Raw genomic sequence first — 18,013 nt, forward strand, 5'->3', positions numbered from 1 at the left:
TGTCTTGCCTCTTCTTTGCCTTTAGTCTTATGCTGGAAAATATGTCCCTGCCATTGGTTACTATATTCATACCCATAATGCTGCTGCAAAGATAAAGATCAACTTCAAGGGTATTGCCATCGGAGACGGTCTCTGTGACCCGGAAGTGGTATGCTGTCTGCATATTGTATATTTTTCAGTGCTTTTTAGATCTAAATAGCATGTGATTCTCAGATTACGGCATAAAAAAGATCCCTCTCCCAAATGACTTCCTAATGATTCTAACAAATGCTATTAATTTTTGCCACATGTTTCTCAACCTCAGCCTAGGAAATTCACTGCATGGAGCTATGTGACTTTTGAAGGCAGCCTTAGCAAACAAACTACAAATGTCACACACATCTTAGATGAATGCACGGATTGCATTTTTAAAAAAACTGGATGATATTTTAGAGAACAGTCTTCTTGAATACTGTCCAGTTCAGTTTCTGTGTTTCCTTTGCACAGATGTTGGGTGGCTATGCACAGTTCTTGTATCAAGTTGGTCTGGTGGACGAGAAGCAGAGGGACTATGTCCAGCGGCAGACTGATCTGGGAGCAATCTATATTCAGCTGAAGAAGTGGAGAAAGGCCTTTGAAGTATGTATTAGAGGCCCACATGTTGGCCTTCAGCAATTAAAACCATCTGACTAGTAAAGGGGTCAGGAAGAAGCAGAATGGAGGTCAAAAGCTTGGTGCTGGAGAAGGTGTTCATTATATTGCAGACGAAAGGGGGTAAAAAAAAGAAGGGAAGAATAGGGGAGAGACATTGCTGTCCAATGTTTCTCCAGGATTTACCTTGGCCTCTTTTCAAACTGGAGTGCCTTAGCGTATGTTTACATAGGCATTTCTTTCATGAATTGCTTTAGTTTCTTTAAGCCAGTGCTTGTGTGCCCTAAAGGGTTAGCTTATCCCCAGGAAATCAGAAGAAATGCAATCCTGGAACACATTGCCTGTGCTTGAACATATGCACAAAACCCTTTATATCCATGGATAATGGTTCCAGTTTTTTGCCAAAAGAAGGGAATGAAGGGAATACCACTGTCTCCTGCCATTGCTGACTGGCATTTTCAGCAAATCTTGCAACAGTATATCATGGTTCCCATCCTAGAGTAGTGCATGCTGTAGTTGCTAAGAGTATAAAACTATATCTTATCTCTTTTTCTGCCTTATTTTAGAGATTAGCCTTTTAAAATGCATACATGCTATAGATCAGTTTGTCAGCTGCATTCATTTTATGTCAGTTTCTAATATTCACTCATTTCAAAAACGTTGCTCATGGAGCAGGAGTATGCTAGGTGCTCTAGTTCGGCGAGGAATGGAGAGAAGCAGTGAATTGTTCAGCAAATCGTGCTGAGTCACAACCCCATAGGTGGAAAGGACATCATTTGTCCCTCCTAGAGGCTGAATGCAGGGGTTCGATCCCAACTCCATGTGCCCTGGTGAGGATAATTCATCTCACAGAATACAAGGCAAATCCATCTATTTGGTATGTCCTGCCTGTTGTGTAAACATCTTTTCTTTGCCATCAAGTCACAGCTGACTTACGGCAACCCCATAGGGTTTTCAAGATCAGAGATGTTCAGAGGTGGTTACCCATTGCCTTCCTCTGTGTCACAGCTCTGGTATTCCTCGGTGATCTCCCATTGACCTTGCATAGCTTCTGAGATTCTACAAGATCAGGCTAACCCAGAGCTACTCGGGTCAGCAAACATCTTATTGTGGAAATTGTTCAAAGGAGACCCATAATGCTCGCCAGGTTTAATGTTATGCCTTCTGCCTTGTTACATGGCAGATTTAATAAGCAAGAAAAGGCTAAAAGATTGTGCCCACGTAACGATGGCTCAGTTGAATCTCTGACCCACCAATTACTACACTGTCTCAGATTCAAGGAAATCAGATCCAAGTATGTGAATCTTACTCCTTTACATTTACACCATCTCCCTGATTTAATTAGATTACACTACTTGTTGGACAACCCTGATCCTTCTCTCTGTATGATAGTGGCAGACTTTCTCCTGGAAATTACTAAATGCCAGTAGATTTCCTTCGACCTGTATTGTATATGCTTTTTAATCTGTTTTTATTACTGTTGTACTGTTGTCTATGCCAATAAAGGCTTGCTTCTGAATTACTCGGGTCAGCAAACATCTCATTGTGGAAATTTGATTTGAGTCTTCTGTGGTTGCTGAGAGTAAAACTATATTTTTTAGAGTTGTCTTCTTTTGGAAACTGCTAAGGACAGCAACATGGTTAGTGCTCAGTGAAAGGAAAGCCCTACACTTTGTCCGTAATTCTTGTACATGGTCCTCTTCTGACAGGTGTTTGATGTTCTTTTGAACGGGGATGAAACTGGAAGCCCCTCCTATACACAGAATGTCACAGGGTGTACCAACTACTTCAACTTCTTGCAGTGCCAGGTAAAGGCTGCAGATTGCTACAAACAATGGAAATGCTGGTATTGGAGCCATCAACGTCAAAATCTCTAGGAAGCTGGTAACTAGCAAGCGTTGATTGCAGTGTGTTGGGGAGAGGCCTTTTTTTTTTTTTTGCTTAAAGCTAAGCAAATTGAGCAGTGCATGAACAGTTATTTACATATTGCCTAGAGAAATAAGGGGGATTAGACTCCTAATAGGATGTCTACATAGGATGTCTCCCCCCTTACACGTGCTTAACAATGAAAATAATAAAGGCTTCTGTGGGGGCATGACAGATGAGTTAGGTATATAATTGTATTGTATTGTTTCATATTGTATTGACCATGTAGCCTTTTTCCTGCTTTTTGCTTTTATTTTTTTTTTCTAACCAGGAGCCGGCTGATCAGGAATATTTTGGAATGTTATTATCATTGCCAGAAGTGAGGAAATCTATCCATGTTGGGAACTTGACCTTTCATGATGGATCTGTGGTGGAGAAGCATTTGCTTGAAGATGTGATGAAGACGATCAAGCCATGGTTAGCTGTTCTGATGGATAATTATAGGGTAACCATCCACCAATCTCCACCTCTTGATAGCATTTTTTGTTTACTTACTTTATTTATTCCTTACCTTTAAGAACATAAGAACATAAGAACTAGCCTGCTGGATCAGACCAGAGTCCATCTAGTCCAGCATTCTGCTACTCACAGCGGCCGACCAGGTGCCTTTGGGAGCTCACGTGCAGGATGTGAAAGCAATGGCCTGCTGCTGCTGCTGCTCCTGAGCACCTGGTCTGCTAAGGCATTTGCAATCTGAGATCAAGGAGGATCAAGATTGGTAGCCATAGATCGACTTCTCCTCCATAAATCTGTCCAAGCCCTTTTTAAAGCTATCCAGGTTAGTGGCCATCACCACCTCCTGTGGCAGCATATTCCAAACACCAATCACCCGTCACGTGAAGAAGTGTTTCCTTTTATTAGTCCTAATTCTTCCCCCCAGCATTTTCAATGAATGCCCCCTGGTTCTAGTATTGTGAGAAAGAGAGAAAAATTTCTCTCTGTCAATATTTTCTACCCCATGCATAATTTTATAGACTTCAATCATATCCCCCCTCAGACGTCTCCTCTCCAAACTAAAGAGTCCCAGAAGCTGCAGCCTCTCCTCATAAGGAAGCTGCTCCAATCCTTCAATCATCCTCGTTGCCCTTCTCTGCACTTTTTCTATCTCTTCGATATCCTTTTTGAGATGTGGCGACCAGAACTGAACACAGTACTCCAAGTGCGGTCGCACCACTGCTTTATATAAGGGCATGACAATCCTTGCAGTGTAGTAATGCACTGCTGACCCAGCAGCACCGTGGTAGAACGTTGGGTGGGGGGGGGCTCCGCGTCTCGTCTCGTTCTTACGCTGACCGCGTGGGTCGACTACATTGCAGTTTTATTATCAACTCCTTTCCTAATGATCCCCAGCATAGAGTTTGCCTTTTTCACAGCTGCCATGCATTGAGTTGACATTCCCATGGAACTATCAACTAAGACGCCTAAATCCCTTTCCTGGTCTGTGACTGATAGCACTGACCCCTGTAGCGTGTATGTGAAGTTTGGATTTTTTGCCCCTATGTGCATCACTTTACATTTTGCTACATTGAACTGCATTTGCCATTTCTGAGCCCACTCACCTAATTTATCAAGGTCCGCTTGGAGCTCTTCGCAATCCTTTGTGGTTCTCACCACCCTACATAATTTGGTATCATCTGCAAACTTGGCCACCACGCTACCCACCCCTACTTCCAGGTCATTTATGAATAAGTTAAAGAGCACTGGTCCCAATGGGGGTGGGGGGGGGGGGGGGGGGGAGGGAGGGGGAAAAGGGGGGGTGGGGGGGGGGGGGGGGGGGGGGGGGGGGGGGGGGGGGGGGGGGGGGGTGGGGGGGGGGGGGGGTGGGGGGGGGGGGGGGGGGTGGGGGGGGGGGGTGGGGGGGGGGGGGGGTGGGGGGGGGGGGGGGTGGGGGGGGGGGGGGGTGGGGGGGGGGGGGGGTGGGGGGGGGGGGGGGTGGGGGGGGGGGGGGGTGGGGGGGGGGGGGGGTGGGGGGGGGGGGGGGTGGGGGGGGGGGGGGGTGGGGGGGGGGGGGGGTGGGGGGGGGGGGGGGTGGGGGGGGGGGGGGGTGGGGGGGGGGGGGGGTGGGGGGGGGGGGGGGTGGGGGGGGGGGGGGGTGGGGGGGGGGGGGGGTGGGGGGGGGGGGGGGTGGGGGGGGGGGGGGGTGGGGGGGGGGGGGGGTGGGGGGGGGGGGGGGTGGGGGGGGGGGGGGGTGGGGGGGGGGGGGGGTGGGGGGGGGGGGGGGTGGGGGGGGGGGGGGGTGGGGGGGGGGGGGGGTGGGGGGGGGGGGGGGTGGGGGGGGGGGGGGGTGGGGGGGGGGGGGGGTGGGGGGGGGGGGGGGTGGGGGGGGGGGGGGGTGGGGGGGGGGGGGGGTGGGGGGGGGGGGGGGTGGGGGGGGGGGGGGGTGGGGGGGGGGGGGGGTGGGGGGGGGGGGGGGTGGGGGGGGGGGGGGGTGGGGGGGGGGGGGGGTGGGGGGGGGGGGGGGTGGGGGGGGGGGGGGGTGGGGGGGGGGGGGGGTGGGGGGGGGGGGGGGTGGGGGGGGGGGGGGGTGGGGGGGGGGGGGGGTGGGGGGGGGGGGGGGTGGGGGGGGGGGGGGGTGGGGGGGGGGGGGGGTGGGGGGGGGGGGGGGTGGGGGGGGGGGGGGGTGGGGGGGGGGGGGGGTGGGGGGGGGGGGGGGTGGGGGGGGGGGGGGGTGGGGGGGGGGGGGGGTGGGGGGGGGGGGGGGTGGGGGGGGGGGGGGGTGGGGGGGGGGGGGGGTGGGGGGGGGGGGGGGTGGGGGGGGGGGGGGGTGGGGGGGGGGGGGGGTGGGGGGGGGGGGGGGTGGGGGGGGGGGGGGGTGGGGGGGGGGGGGGGTGGGGGGGGGGGGGGGTGGGGGGGGGGGGGGGTGGGGGGGGGGGGGGGTGGGGGGGGGGGGGGGTGGGGGGGGGGGGGGGTGGGGGGGGGGGGGGGTGGGGGGGGGGGGGGGTGGGGGGGGGGGGGGGTGGGGGGGGGGGGGGGTGGGGGGGGGGGGGGGTGGGGGGGGGGGGGGGTGGGGGGGGGGGGGGGTGGGGGGGGGGGGGGGTGGGGGGGGGGGGGGGTGGGGGGGGGGGGGGGTGGGGGGGGGGGGGGGTGGGGGGGGGGGGGGGTGGGGGGGGGGGGGGGTGGGGGGGGGGGGGGGTGGGGGGGGGGGGGGGTGGGGGGGGGGGGGGGTGGGGGGGGGGGGGGGTGGGGGGGGGGGGGGGTGGGGGGGGGGGGGGGTGGGGGGGGGGGGGGGTGGGGGGGGGGGGGGGTGGGGGGGGGGGGGGGTGGGGGGGGGGGGGGGTGGGGGGGGGGGGGGGTGGGGGGGGGGGGGGGTGGGGGGGGGGGGGGGTGGGGGGGGGGGGGGGTGGGGGGGGGGGGGGGTGGGGGGGGGGGGGGGTGGGGGGGGGGGGGGGTGGGGGGGGGGGGGGGTGGGGGGGGGGGGGGGTGGGGGGGGGGGGGGGTGGGGGGGGGGGGGGGTGGGGGGGGGGGGGGGTGGGGGGGGGGGGGGGTGGGGGGGGGGGGGGGTGGGGGGGGGGGGGGGTGGGGGGGGGGGGGGGTGGGGGGGGGGGGGGGTGGGGGGGGGGGGGGGTGGGGGGGGGGGGGGGTGGGGGGGGGGGGGGGTGGGGGGGGGGGGGGGTGGGGGGGGGGGGGGGTGGGGGGGGGGGGGGGTGGGGGGGGGGGGGGGTGGGGGGGGGGGGGGGTGGGGGGGGGGGGGGGTGGGGGGGGGGGGGGGTGGGGGGGGGGGGGGGTGGGGGGGGGGGGGGGTGGGGGGGGGGGGGGGTGGGGGGGGGGGGGGGTGGGGGGGGGGGGGGGTGGGGGGGGGGGGGGGTGGGGGGGGGGGGGGGTGGGGGGGGGGGGGGGTGGGGGGGGGGGGGGGTGGGGGGGGGGGGGGGTGGGGGGGGGGGGGGGTGGGGGGGGGGGGGGGTGGGGGGGGGGGGGGGTGGGGGGGGGGGGGGGTGGGGGGGGGGGGGGGTGGGGGGGGGGGGGGGTGGGGGGGGGGGGGGGTGGGGGGGGGGGGGGGTGGGGGGGGGGGGGGGTGGGGGGGGGGGGGGGTGGGGGGGGGGGGGGGTGGGGGGGGGGGGGGGTGGGGGGGGGGGGGGGTGGGGGGGGGGGGGGGTGGGGGGGGGGGGGGGTGGGGGGGGGGGGGGGTGGGGGGGGGGGGGGGTGGGGGGGGGGGGGGGTGGGGGGGGGGGGGGGTGGGGGGGGGGGGGGGTGGGGGGGGGGGGGGGTGGGGGGGGGGGGGGGTGGGGGGGGGGGGGGGTGGGGGGGGGGGGGGGTGGGGGGGGGGGGGGGTGGGGGGGGGGGGGGGTGGGGGGGGGGGGGGGTGGGGGGGGGGGGGGGTGGGGGGGGGGGGGGGTGGGGGGGGGGGGGGGTGGGGGGGGGGGGGGGTGGGGGGGGGGGGGGGTGGGGGGGGGGGGGGGTGGGGGGGGGGGGGGGTGGGGGGGGGGGGGGGTGGGGGGGGGGGGGGGTGGGGGGGGGGGGGGGTGGGGGGGGGGGGGGGTGGGGGGGGGGGGGGGTGGGGGGGGGGGGGGGTGGGGGGGGGGGGGGGTGGGGGGGGGGGGGGGTGGGGGGGGGGGGGGGTGGGGGGGGGGGGGGGTGGGGGGGGGGGGGGGTGGGGGGGGGGGGGGGTGGGGGGGGGGGGGGGTGGGGGGGGGGGGGGGTGGGGGGGGGGGGGGGTGGGGGGGGGGGGGGGTGGGGGGGGGGGGGGGTGGGGGGGGGGGGGGGTGGGGGGGGGGGGGGGTGGGGGGGGGGGGGGGTGGGGGGGGGGGGGGGTGGGGGGGGGGGGGGGTGGGGGGGGGGGGGGGTGGGGGGGGGGGGGGGTGGGGGGGGGGGGGGGTGGGGGGGGGGGGGGGTGGGGGGGGGGGGGGGTGGGGGGGGGGGGGGGTGGGGGGGGGGGGGGGTGGGGGGGGGGGGGGGTGGGGGGGGGGGGGGGTGGGGGGGGGGGGGGGTGGGGGGGGGGGGGGGTGGGGGGGGGGGGGGGTGGGGGGGGGGGGGGGTGGGGGGGGGGGGGGGTGGGGGGGGGGGGGGGTGGGGGGGGGGGGGGGTGGGGGGGGGGGGGGGTGGGGGGGGGGGGGGGTGGGGGGGGGGGGGGGTGGGGGGGGGGGGGGGTGGGGGGGGGGGGGGGTGGGGGGGGGGGGGGGTGGGGGGGGGGGGGGGTGGGGGGGGGGGGGGGTGGGGGGGGGGGGGGGTGGGGGGGGGGGGGGGTGGGGGGGGGGGGGGGTGGGGGGGGGGGGGGGTGGGGGGGGGGGGGGGTGGGGGGGGGGGGGGGTGGGGGGGGGGGGGGGTGGGGGGGGGGGGGGGTGGGGGGGGGGGGGGGTGGGGGGGGGGGGGGGTGGGGGGGGGGGGGGGTGGGGGGGGGGGGGGGTGGGGGGGGGGGGGGGTGGGGGGGGGGGGGGGTGGGGGGGGGGGGGGGTGGGGGGGGGGGGGGGTGGGGGGGGGGGGGGGTGGGGGGGGGGGGGGGTGGGGGGGGGGGGGGGTGGGGGGGGGGGGGGGTGGGGGGGGGGGGGGGTGGGGGGGGGGGGGGGTGGGGGGGGGGGGGGGTGGGGGGGGGGGGGGGTGGGGGGGGGGGGGGGTGGGGGGGGGGGGGGGTGGGGGGGGGGGGGGGTGGGGGGGGGGGGGGGTGGGGGGGGGGGGGGGTGGGGGGGGGGGGGGGTGGGGGGGGGGGGGGGTGGGGGGGGGGGGGGGTGGGGGGGGGGGGGGGTGGGGGGGGGGGGGGGTGGGGGGGGGGGGGGGTGGGGGGGGGGGGGGGTGGGGGGGGGGGGGGGTGGGGGGGGGGGGGGGTGGGGGGGGGGGGGGGTGGGGGGGGGGGGGGGTGGGGGGGGGGGGGGGTGGGGGGGGGGGGGGGTGGGGGGGGGGGGGGGTGGGGGGGGGGGGGGGTGGGGGGGGGGGGGGGTGGGGGGGGGGGGGGGTGGGGGGGGGGGGGGGTGGGGGGGGGGGGGGGTGGGGGGGGGGGGGGGTGGGGGGGGGGGGGGGTGGGGGGGGGGGGGGGTGGGGGGGGGGGGGGGTGGGGGGGGGGGGGGGTGGGGGGGGGGGGGGGTGGGGGGGGGGGGGGGTGGGGGGGGGGGGGGGTGGGGGGGGGGGGGGGTGGGGGGGGGGGGGGGTGGGGGGGGGGGGGGGTGGGGGGGGGGGGGGGTGGGGGGGGGGGGGGGTGGGGGGGGGGGGGGGTGGGGGGGGGGGGGGGTGGGGGGGGGGGGGGGTGGGGGGGGGGGGGGGTGGGGGGGGGGGGGGGTGGGGGGGGGGGGGGGTGGGGGGGGGGGGGGGTGGGGGGGGGGGGGGGTGGGGGGGGGGGGGGGTGGGGGGGGGGGGGGGTGGGGGGGGGGGGGGGTGGGGGGGGGGGGGGGTGGGGGGGGGGGGGGGTGGGGGGGGGGGGGGGTGGGGGGGGGGGGGGGTGGGGGGGGGGGGGGGTGGGGGGGGGGGGGGGTGGGGGGGGGGGGGGGTGGGGGGGGGGGGGGGTGGGGGGGGGGGGGGGTGGGGGGGGGGGGGGGTGGGGGGGGGGGGGGGTGGGGGGGGGGGGGGGTGGGGGGGGGGGGGGGTGGGGGGGGGGGGGGGTGGGGGGGGGGGGGGGTGGGGGGGGGGGGGGGTGGGGGGGGGGGGGGGTGGGGGGGGGGGGGGGTGGGGGGGGGGGGGGGTGGGGGGGGGGGGGGGTGGGGGGGGGGGGGGGTGGGGGGGGGGGGGGGTGGGGGGGGGGGGGGGTGGGGGGGGGGGGGGGTGGGGGGGGGGGGGGGTGGGGGGGGGGGGGGGTGGGGGGGGGGGGGGGTGGGGGGGGGGGGGGGTGGGGGGGGGGGGGGGTGGGGGGGGGGGGGGGTGGGGGGGGGGGGGGGTGGGGGGGGGGGGGGGTGGGGGGGGGGGGGGGTGGGGGGGGGGGGGGGTGGGGGGGGGGGGGGGTGGGGGGGGGGGGGGGTGGGGGGGGGGGGGGGTGGGGGGGGGGGGGGGTGGGGGGGGGGGGGGGTGGGGGGGGGGGGGGGTGGGGGGGGGGGGGGGTGGGGGGGGGGGGGGGTGGGGGGGGGGGGGGGTGGGGGGGGGGGGGGGTGGGGGGGGGGGGGGGTGGGGGGGGGGGGGGGTGGGGGGGGGGGGGGGTGGGGGGGGGGGGGGGTGGGGGGGGGGGGGGGTGGGGGGGGGGGGGGGTGGGGGGGGGGGGGGGTGGGGGGGGGGGGGGGTGGGGGGGGGGGGGGGTGGGGGGGGGGGGGGGTGGGGGGGGGGGGGGGTGGGGGGGGGGGGGGGTGGGGGGGGGGGGGGGTGGGGGGGGGGGGGGGTGGGGGGGGGGGGGGGTGGGGGGGGGGGGGGGTGGGGGGGGGGGGGGGTGGGGGGGGGGGGGGGTGGGGGGGGGGGGGGGTGGGGGGGGGGGGGGGTGGGGGGGGGGGGGGGTGGGGGGGGGGGGGGGTGGGGGGGGGGGGGGGTGGGGGGGGGGGGGGGTGGGGGGGGGGGGGGGTGGGGGGGGGGGGGGGTGGGGGGGGGGGGGGGTGGGGGGGGGGGGGGGTGGGGGGGGGGGGGGGTGGGGGGGGGGGGGGGTGGGGGGGGGGGGGGGTGGGGGGGGGGGGGGGTGGGGGGGGGGGGGGGTGGGGGGGGGGGGGGGTGGGGGGGGGGGGGGGTGGGGGGGGGGGGGGGTGGGGGGGGGGGGGGGTGGGGGGGGGGGGGGGTGGGGGGGGGGGGGGGTGGGGGGGGGGGGGGGTGGGGGGGGGGGGGGGTGGGGGGGGGGGGGGGTGGGGGGGGGGGGGGGTGGGGGGGGGGGGGGGTGGGGGGGGGGGGGGGTGGGGGGGGGGGGGGGTGGGGGGGGGGGGGGGTGGGGGGGGGGGGGGGTGGGGGGGGGGGGGGGTGGGGGGGGGGGGGGGTGGGGGGGGGGGGGGGTGGGGGGGGGGGGGGGTGGGGGGGGGGGGGGGTGGGGGGGGGGGGGGGTGGGGGGGGGGGGGGGTGGGGGGGGGGGGGGGTGGGGGGGGGGGGGGGTGGGGGGGGGGGGGGGTGGGGGGGGGGGGGGGTGGGGGGGGGGGGGGGTGGGGGGGGGGGGGGGTGGGGGGGGGGGGGGGTGGGGGGGGGGGGGGGTGGGGGGGGGGGGGGGTGGGGGGGGGGGGGGGTGGGGGGGGGGGGGGGTGGGGGGGGGGGGGGGTGGGGGGGGGGGGGGGTGGGGGGGGGGGGGGGTGGGGGGGGGGGGGGGTGGGGGGGGGGGGGGGTGGGGGGGGGGGGGGGTGGGGGGGGGGGGGGGTGGGGGGGGGGGGGGGTGGGGGGGGGGGGGGGTGGGGGGGGGGGGGGGTGGGGGGGGGGGGGGGTGGGGGGGGGGGGGGGTGGGGGGGGGGGGGGGTGGGGGGGGGGGGGGGTGGGGGGGGGGGGGGGTGGGGGGGGGGGGGGGTGGGGGGGGGGGGGGGTGGGGGGGGGGGGGGGTGGGGGGGGGGGGGGGTGGGGGGGGGGGGGGGTGGGGGGGGGGGGGGGTGGGGGGGGGGGGGGGTGGGGGGGGGGGGGGGTGGGGGGGGGGGGGGGTGGGGGGGGGGGGGGGTGGGGGGGGGGGGGGGTGGGGGGGGGGGGGGGTGGGGGGGGGGGGGGGTGGGGGGGGGGGGGGGTGGGGGGGGGGGGGGGTGGGGGGGGGGGGGGGTGGGGGGGGGGGGGGGTGGGGGGGGGGGGGGGTGGGGGGGGGGGGGGGTGGGGGGGGGGGGGGGTGGGGGGGGGGGGGGGTGGGGGGGGGGGGGGGTGGGGGGGGGGGGGGGTGGGGGGGGGGGGGGGTGGGGGGGGGGGGGGGTGGGGGGGGGGGGGGGTGGGGGGGGGGGGGGGTGGGGGGGGGGGGGGGTGGGGGGGGGGGGGGGTGGGGGGGGGGGGGGGTGGGGGGGGGGGGGGGTGGGGGGGGGGGGGGGTGGGGGGGGGGGGGGGTGGGGGGGGGGGGGGGTGGGGGGGGGGGGGGGTGGGGGGGGGGGGGGGTGGGGGGGGGGGGGGGTGGGGGGGGGGGGGGGTGGGGGGGGGGGGGGGTGGGGGGGGGGGGGGGTGGGGGGGGGGGGGGGTGGGGGGGGGGGGGGGTGGGGGGGGGGGGGGGTGGGGGGGGGGGGGGGTGGGGGGGGGGGGGGGTGGGGGGGGGGGGGGGTGGGGGGGGGGGGGGGTGGGGGGGGGGGGGGGTGGGGGGGGGGGGGGGTGGGGGGGGGGGGGGGTGGGGGGGGGGGGGGGTGGGGGGGGGGGGGGGTGGGGGGGGGGGGGGGTGGGGGGGGGGGGGGGTGGGGGGGGGGGGGGGTGGGGGGGGGGGGGGGTGGGGGGGGGGGGGGGTGGGGGGGGGGGGGGGTGGGGGGGGGGGGGGGTGGGGGGGGGGGGGGGTGGGGGGGGGGGGGGGTGGGGGGGGGGGGGGGTGGGGGGGGGGGGGGGTGGGGGGGGGGGGGGGTGGGGGGGGGGGGGGGTGGGGGGGGGGGGGGGTGGGGGGGGGGGGGGGTGGGGGGGGGGGGGGGTGGGGGGGGGGGGGGGTGGGGGGGGGGGGGGGTGGGGGGGGGGGGGGGTGGGGGGGGGGGGGGGTGGGGGGGGGGGGGGGTGGGGGGGGGGGGGGGTGGGGGGGGGGGGGGGTGGGGGGGGGGGGGGGTGGGGGGGGGGGGGGGTGGGGGGGGGGGGGGGTGGGGGGGGGGGGGGGTGGGGGGGGGGGGGGGTGGGGGGGGGGGGGGGTGGGGGGGGGGGGGGGTGGGGGGGGGGGGGGGTGGGGGGGGGGGGGGGTGGGGGGGGGGGGGGGTGGGGGGGGGGGGGGGTGGGGGGGGGGGGGGGTGGGGGGGGGGGGGGGTGGGGGGGGGGGGGGGTGGGGGGGGGGGGGGGTGGGGGGGGGGGGGGGTGGGGGGGGGGGGGGGTGGGGGGGGGGGGGGGTGGGGGGGGGGGGGGGTGGGGGGGGGGGGGGGTGGGGGGGGGGGGGGGTGGGGGGGGGGGGGGGTGGGGGGGGGGGGGGGTGGGGGGGGGGGGGGGTGGGGGGGGGGGGGGGTGGGGGGGGGGGGGGGTGGGGGGGGGGGGGGGTGGGGGGGGGGGGGGGTGGGGGGGGGGGGGGGTGGGGGGGGGGGGGGGTGGGGGGGGGGGGGGGTGGGGGGGGGGGGGGGTGGGGGGGGGGGGGGGTGGGGGGGGGGGGGGGTGGGGGGGGGGGGGGGTGGGGGGGGGGGGGGGTGGGGGGGGGGGGGGGTGGGGGGGGGGGGGGGTGGGGGGGGGGGGGGGTGGGGGGGGGGGGGGGTGGGGGGGGGGGGGGGTGGGGGGGGGGGGGGGTGGGGGGGGGGGGGGGTGGGGGGGGGGGGGGGTGGGGGGGGGGGGGGGTGGGGGGGGGGGGGGGTGGGGGGGGGGGGGGGTGGGGGGGGGGGGGGGTGGGGGGGGGGGGGGGTGGGGGGGGGGGGGGGTGGGGGGGGGGGGGGGTGGGGGGGGGGGGGGGTGGGGGGGGGGGGGGGTGGGGGGGGGGGGGGGTGGGGGGGGGGGGGGGTGGGGGGGGGGGGGGGTGGGGGGGGGGGGGGGTGGGGGGGGGGGGGGGTGGGGGGGGGGGGGGGTGGGGGGGGGGGGGGGTGGGGGGGGGGGGGGGTGGGGGGGGGGGGGGGTGGGGGGGGGGGGGGGTGGGGGGGGGGGGGGGTGGGGGGGGGGGGGGGTGGGGGGGGGGGGGGGTGGGGGGGGGGGGGGGTGGGGGGGGGGGGGGGTGGGGGGGGGGGGGGGTGGGGGGGGGGGGGGGTGGGGGGGGGGGGGGGTGGGGGGGGGGGGGGGTGGGGGGGGGGGGGGGTGGGGGGGGGGGGGGGTGGGGGGGGGGGGGGGTGGGGGGGGGGGGGGGTGGGGGGGGGGGGGGGTGGGGGGGGGGGGGGGTGGGGGGGGGGGGGGGTGGGGGGGGGGGGGGGTGGGGGGGGGGGGGGGTGGGGGGGGGGGGGGGTGGGGGGGGGGGGGGGTGGGGGGGGGGGGGGGTGGGGGGGGGGGGGGGTGGGGGGGGGGGGGGGTGGGGGGGGGGGGGGGTGGGGGGGGGGGGGGGTGGGGGGGGGGGGGGGTGGGGGGGGGGGGGGGTGGGGGGGGGGGGGGGTGGGGGGGGGGGGGGGTGGGGGGGGGGGGGGGTGGGGGGGGGGGGGGGTGGGGGGGGGGGGGGGTGGGGGGGGGGGGGGGTGGGGGGGGGGGGGGGTGGGGGGGGGGGGGGGTGGGGGGGGGGGGGGGTGGGGGGGGGGGGGGGTGGGGGGGGGGGGGGGTGGGGGGGGGGGGGGGTGGGGGGGGGGGGGGGTGGGGGGGGGGGGGGGTGGGGGGGGGGGGGGGTGGGGGGGGGGGGGGGTGGGGGGGGGGGGGGGTGGGGGGGGGGGGGGGTGGGGGGGGGGGGGGGTGGGGGGGGGGGGGGGTGGGGGGGGGGGGGGGTGGGGGGGGGGGGGGGTGGGGGGGGGGGGGGGTGGGGGGGGGGGGGGGTGGGGGGGGGGGGGGGTGGGGGGGGGGGGGGGTGGGGGGGGGGGGGGGTGGGGGGGGGGGGGGGTGGGGGGGGGGGGGGGTGGGGGGGGGGGGGGGTGGGGGGGGGGGGGGGTGGGGGGGGGGGGGGGTGGGGGGGGGGGGGGGTGGGGGGGGGGGGGGGTGGGGGGGGGGGGGGGTGGGGGGGGGGGGGGGTGGGGGGGGGGGGGGGTGGGGGGGGGGGGGGGTGGGGGGGGGGGGGGGTGGGGGGGGGGGGGGGTGGGGGGGGGGGGGGGTGGGGGGGGGGGGGGGTGGGGGGGGGGGGGGGTGGGGGGGGGGGGGGGTGGGGGGGGGGGGGGGTGGGGGGGGGGGGGGGTGGGGGGGGGGGGGGGTGGGGGGGGGGAAAACAAAGTAATTTCAGAATAAGCCTTCACAATTTGAATTTTGCTTCCTTGTGAATGCCCAATAAACATTTGTGACACACAATTGTGCACCATATAAGTGTGGAATAAACTCTGTTCAAATATTCATGTAAATCCTAATTTTTAGGTAGTCAGAAATGATTTGGAGACAAATCTTCTGAGAAAGTCCTCCCAACCAAAATCAACTTCTTTAGTTGTATGCTCTCCAGATGTTAGTGAAGAATGATGTTCAGTAGGCCTTGCCCTTTAAAAGAAAGAATATTTATGGAATTAGCCAAATAACAGATGTTAGGTTGAGTAGAATACCCCTGTGAATAACAGAAGAGAGGAAAAATCTTTCCAAGAAGGATAGTTGTGAACTTGTGAAGCTCCCATTAAGTCCTTTTTTGTCATCAACTCACAGCCAAGTTATGGTAACCTTGTAGAGTTTTCAAGGCAAGATATGTGCGCAGGTGGGTTGCTGTTGTCTGTCTTTGCACAGCAGTGCTAGACTTCCTAGGTGGTCTCCTATTCAAATACTAACCAGGGTTGAATCTGCTTAGTTTCTGAGTTCTGATGATATTGGACTATCCTAGGATATCCTATTCAATTCTGTAAAATTTTGTAAAATTGGCAGTGAAAACTATCTTTATTCATGCACTTTTTACACGGAAATGGTGAGCAGATGAGTTGCTAGCAAAGGAAACTTCCGTGGAAATCTTCAGTAAATGGCAAGTGGCATGGAGAATCCCGAAACAGCAGAAAATGGCAGGAAAATGCTGTGGAGAAACCTACAGTGAGAGCTTTAAACTCAGGCAGGAAAAAATAAAACACTTCTCGCTTTCTGCACAGCAAGCAGGAAACGTCTTCAACCCATCCTGGGGAAAAAGATTGCTTGTTTAACATTTCCTAAACAACCAAGTTGAGCAGAAATAAAACATCCTGAGAACATTTTGCATTCCCCAAAATGCTTTTTTTAACGTCCTCAAGACGTTTTATTTGTGCTGGGCAGAAATGGCTCTTGAGACATTGCATGCTGGAGGCTGTACATATATGGCACCTTCCCATAGTGCTGATGAACACTGTTGCTTGCAGATGTTTGTCATGGCTCAAGATAAATCGAACTATTGAAGACCGGTTCAGGAGGCATAGTGAACGAGATGTTTTGAGGCCAATCTTGCCTTATGTCCAGAATTAAACCTCTTAGCCATACACTTTCAGTTTCCAGTTCAGTTTGGCTCTTGCTAGTTCTCTGTGTGGTTTAGGTTTTTCTCCTATTATTCCTTTGTGGTTAAAATAAAGTTATTGAGGGTGACATAGTGCATGGTTTTTCTCTTCTTCGGAATACTTACAGGTAGTTGATATTTAGTATCCTCTGCTGCAAGAAGGTATGTGGAAACTGCCAATTAATTTTAGTGAATATCATTGTGTTTTTTCTATTGATTCTTGCCCAGTTAAGATGTTGTGTAATTTAAGTGTTTTGTTTTAAAGAATTTATATCTTTTCTTTACTCTGTAGAAATATTGGATTGCCTTGTTCCGGCTATTGCTATCGTTGAAGTTTCTCTATCCATCTTCTTTCCAGAGTATGAAAATACAGTCCCTACTCTCAGCTTCTCTTGTAGGAGTATCCACTCACATCCCAAAGTCTTAATGGCATGCAATATTGTGATATTTTATAACTGCAGCAGATTTTTTTTCATTTGTACTAGTCAGGTTCCAATTTTTTCCTGAGCAATAGATGATTGGGAAGGCTTATCATTTGCAAATCTGCAGGGAATATTTGCTCTTTCCTTCCTTAGTAGCTTCATTGGAAAGGTTAACTTGCCTTAGGTTAGGAATCTGCAGCAGCTTTCAAGAGTTTCATCTGGTCAGGAAATTGTGGCAGGGCCTGTCGTTTATCATTAGGCAGCCCGTTAAATCCCAGCTAATTGTGACTTTGTTCCTGTTTTTAATGTCTCAGTCCTTTAATTATCTCACTGAAATCTTAACATTCAAACCCACTGTGGTTAACTTCATTAGCTGACCCTAGTACCTGTAAAACCCACGTTTGGAAAAAGTTTTCTTCCAATTAAAGTTTAAAGTCTACTGAATCAGTTCTATCCACAGGCCTGAAACTACTGACTGTGGCTACAGATACACAAGCACATCCGCAGCTAGTTGAGTGCTCATTTATATTAATTAATGTGCATAGGCCTTTTCTGATATGTCAGAGTATTTAAATAATTGTGCAACATTCCACAACAGTTTGCATTAGCTGGGGAGGGGTGAAGGGAATGTCTTCTTTTTTTAAAATAAGTATTTAATAAGGGATAAAGACACACAGACATGCATATGCTGTAGTCTTCTCCAAAATGCCCTCTTCTAAAGTATATATGTGTGTTTTAAAAAATGGGTTGTTAAATGTAGTATCCATGTTCCACATGGACATGAACGTTCATGTCCTTATTCCTTCAAAACACTTCACTTGCTTCCTTTATTTGAAATTACTTTGCACCTCCTCAGTTGCAGGAAGGAAATCAGAGCCTCCACCCAAAGGAGCCTATTCTTCCTTAACGCACCTAATAATATATTCTTTGAACGTTTAGCCTTTTTAAACCTCTCTGCCTTGATTTCTTTGTCTGTGATGTTCATGTAAGATTTCTTACATGAACATTAGTTTTGTTATTCTCCCACATGGTGGAAATGCCTAGCATGTTGGTGGGGGTAAAAATGATAATGAGGGCAGTTTCGAAGGTGTGGTGCAATCTGTGTGGATTGGTTTTTCATTTTTCCAGTTAGTATTAGTGGAAGTATTTCTATTTAACGGTATAGCTTGTTTTCAGGGTTTTGTTTAGTTTCAAGTCAGATGTGTAAGATGAATGATATTCTTTCTCTTTACTCTCCTGCCCTTGGTTACCAATTGAAGGACATTTGTATGGTGATAAACAGAAAGGCTGAAGTAGTGCCTGATTCCATCTTTGGGGAACTGTTGGGGATATTGAATATTAGTGGCTGGCTCATAATAGCTGCATTTGCTCAGACAGCCCTTTTGAAACACCTGATCCTGTTTGAATGTGTTTGCCTCAATGTGTATGGCTTCTTCCAAAGCGAAACTGACAGCTGCAGGGTTTAGATACTCAATTTCCTGTGCAAGGAAGTATAGGAAGGAAGAGAAAGCATTTGCACTGCCACACCAATGCCATAGTGGGGTAAATGGTCAGCTTCCCCTGTATGAGTAGTCCTTAGGGCACATTTCTGAGGCCTTTTATGTTTGGTTGTATTGCTGGTAACAATAGATGCTTCCTTCCAGCATGAAATGTACTCAAGTTACTTTAAGTTTCAATAGTCACTGGCTAAAAATGCATAGCATTTTCTGTCTTTAATAACCATTTTTATAAGGATAGGTCTTGCAAGAATGGGTTTAAATTACAAACAGAAAGCTTCTGCTTGGATGTTAGGGGAAAAATATAGTAAGAAATGTGCAGCAGTTGGATCAGCTACCTAGAGAGGTGATAAGCTCCCCCTCAGTGGCAGTCTTTAAGCAACAGTCAGGCAAACACTTGACTGGGATGCTCTAGACCAGACCTGGGCATTATACGGCCCCGGGGCCACATCCGGCCCGCCGGATGACCCTGACTGGCCCCCCTGCCGTGCTGGGGAGCGATCCGTCTTTGAAAGCCCCGCAGAAGCCGGTTTCCTTGGCTGCCGGCTTCTGCGTGGCTTTCAAAAGTGCCTTGCCCCCCTGCCTTTTGGCCCGGCCCTCCACAGTATTTT

General features: G+C 70.4%; 1 protein-coding gene across 2 annotated transcripts in view; it reads left to right on the plus strand.

Annotated features, from left to right (window-relative positions):
* Positions 1-18,013, plus strand: part of CPVL (carboxypeptidase vitellogenic like) — a 72,051-nt gene that overhangs the window by 32,949 nt on the left and 21,089 nt on the right. For both annotated transcript variants that reach the window (XM_048511871.1, XM_048511873.1), the window contains exons 9-12: positions 26-148; positions 487-618; positions 2,340-2,438; positions 2,828-3,001. In XM_048511871.1, coding sequence (XP_048367828.1) covers positions 26-148; positions 487-618; positions 2,340-2,438; positions 2,828-3,001 — 528 coding nt within the window. The remainder of the gene's footprint in view (positions 1-25; positions 149-486; positions 619-2,339; positions 2,439-2,827; positions 3,002-18,013) is intronic.

This window comes from Sphaerodactylus townsendi, linkage group LG11 (genome assembly GCF_021028975.2).
Source record: "Sphaerodactylus townsendi isolate TG3544 linkage group LG11, MPM_Stown_v2.3, whole genome shotgun sequence".
In the NCBI taxonomy this organism is placed as follows: domain Eukaryota; kingdom Metazoa; phylum Chordata; class Lepidosauria; order Squamata; family Sphaerodactylidae; genus Sphaerodactylus; species Sphaerodactylus townsendi.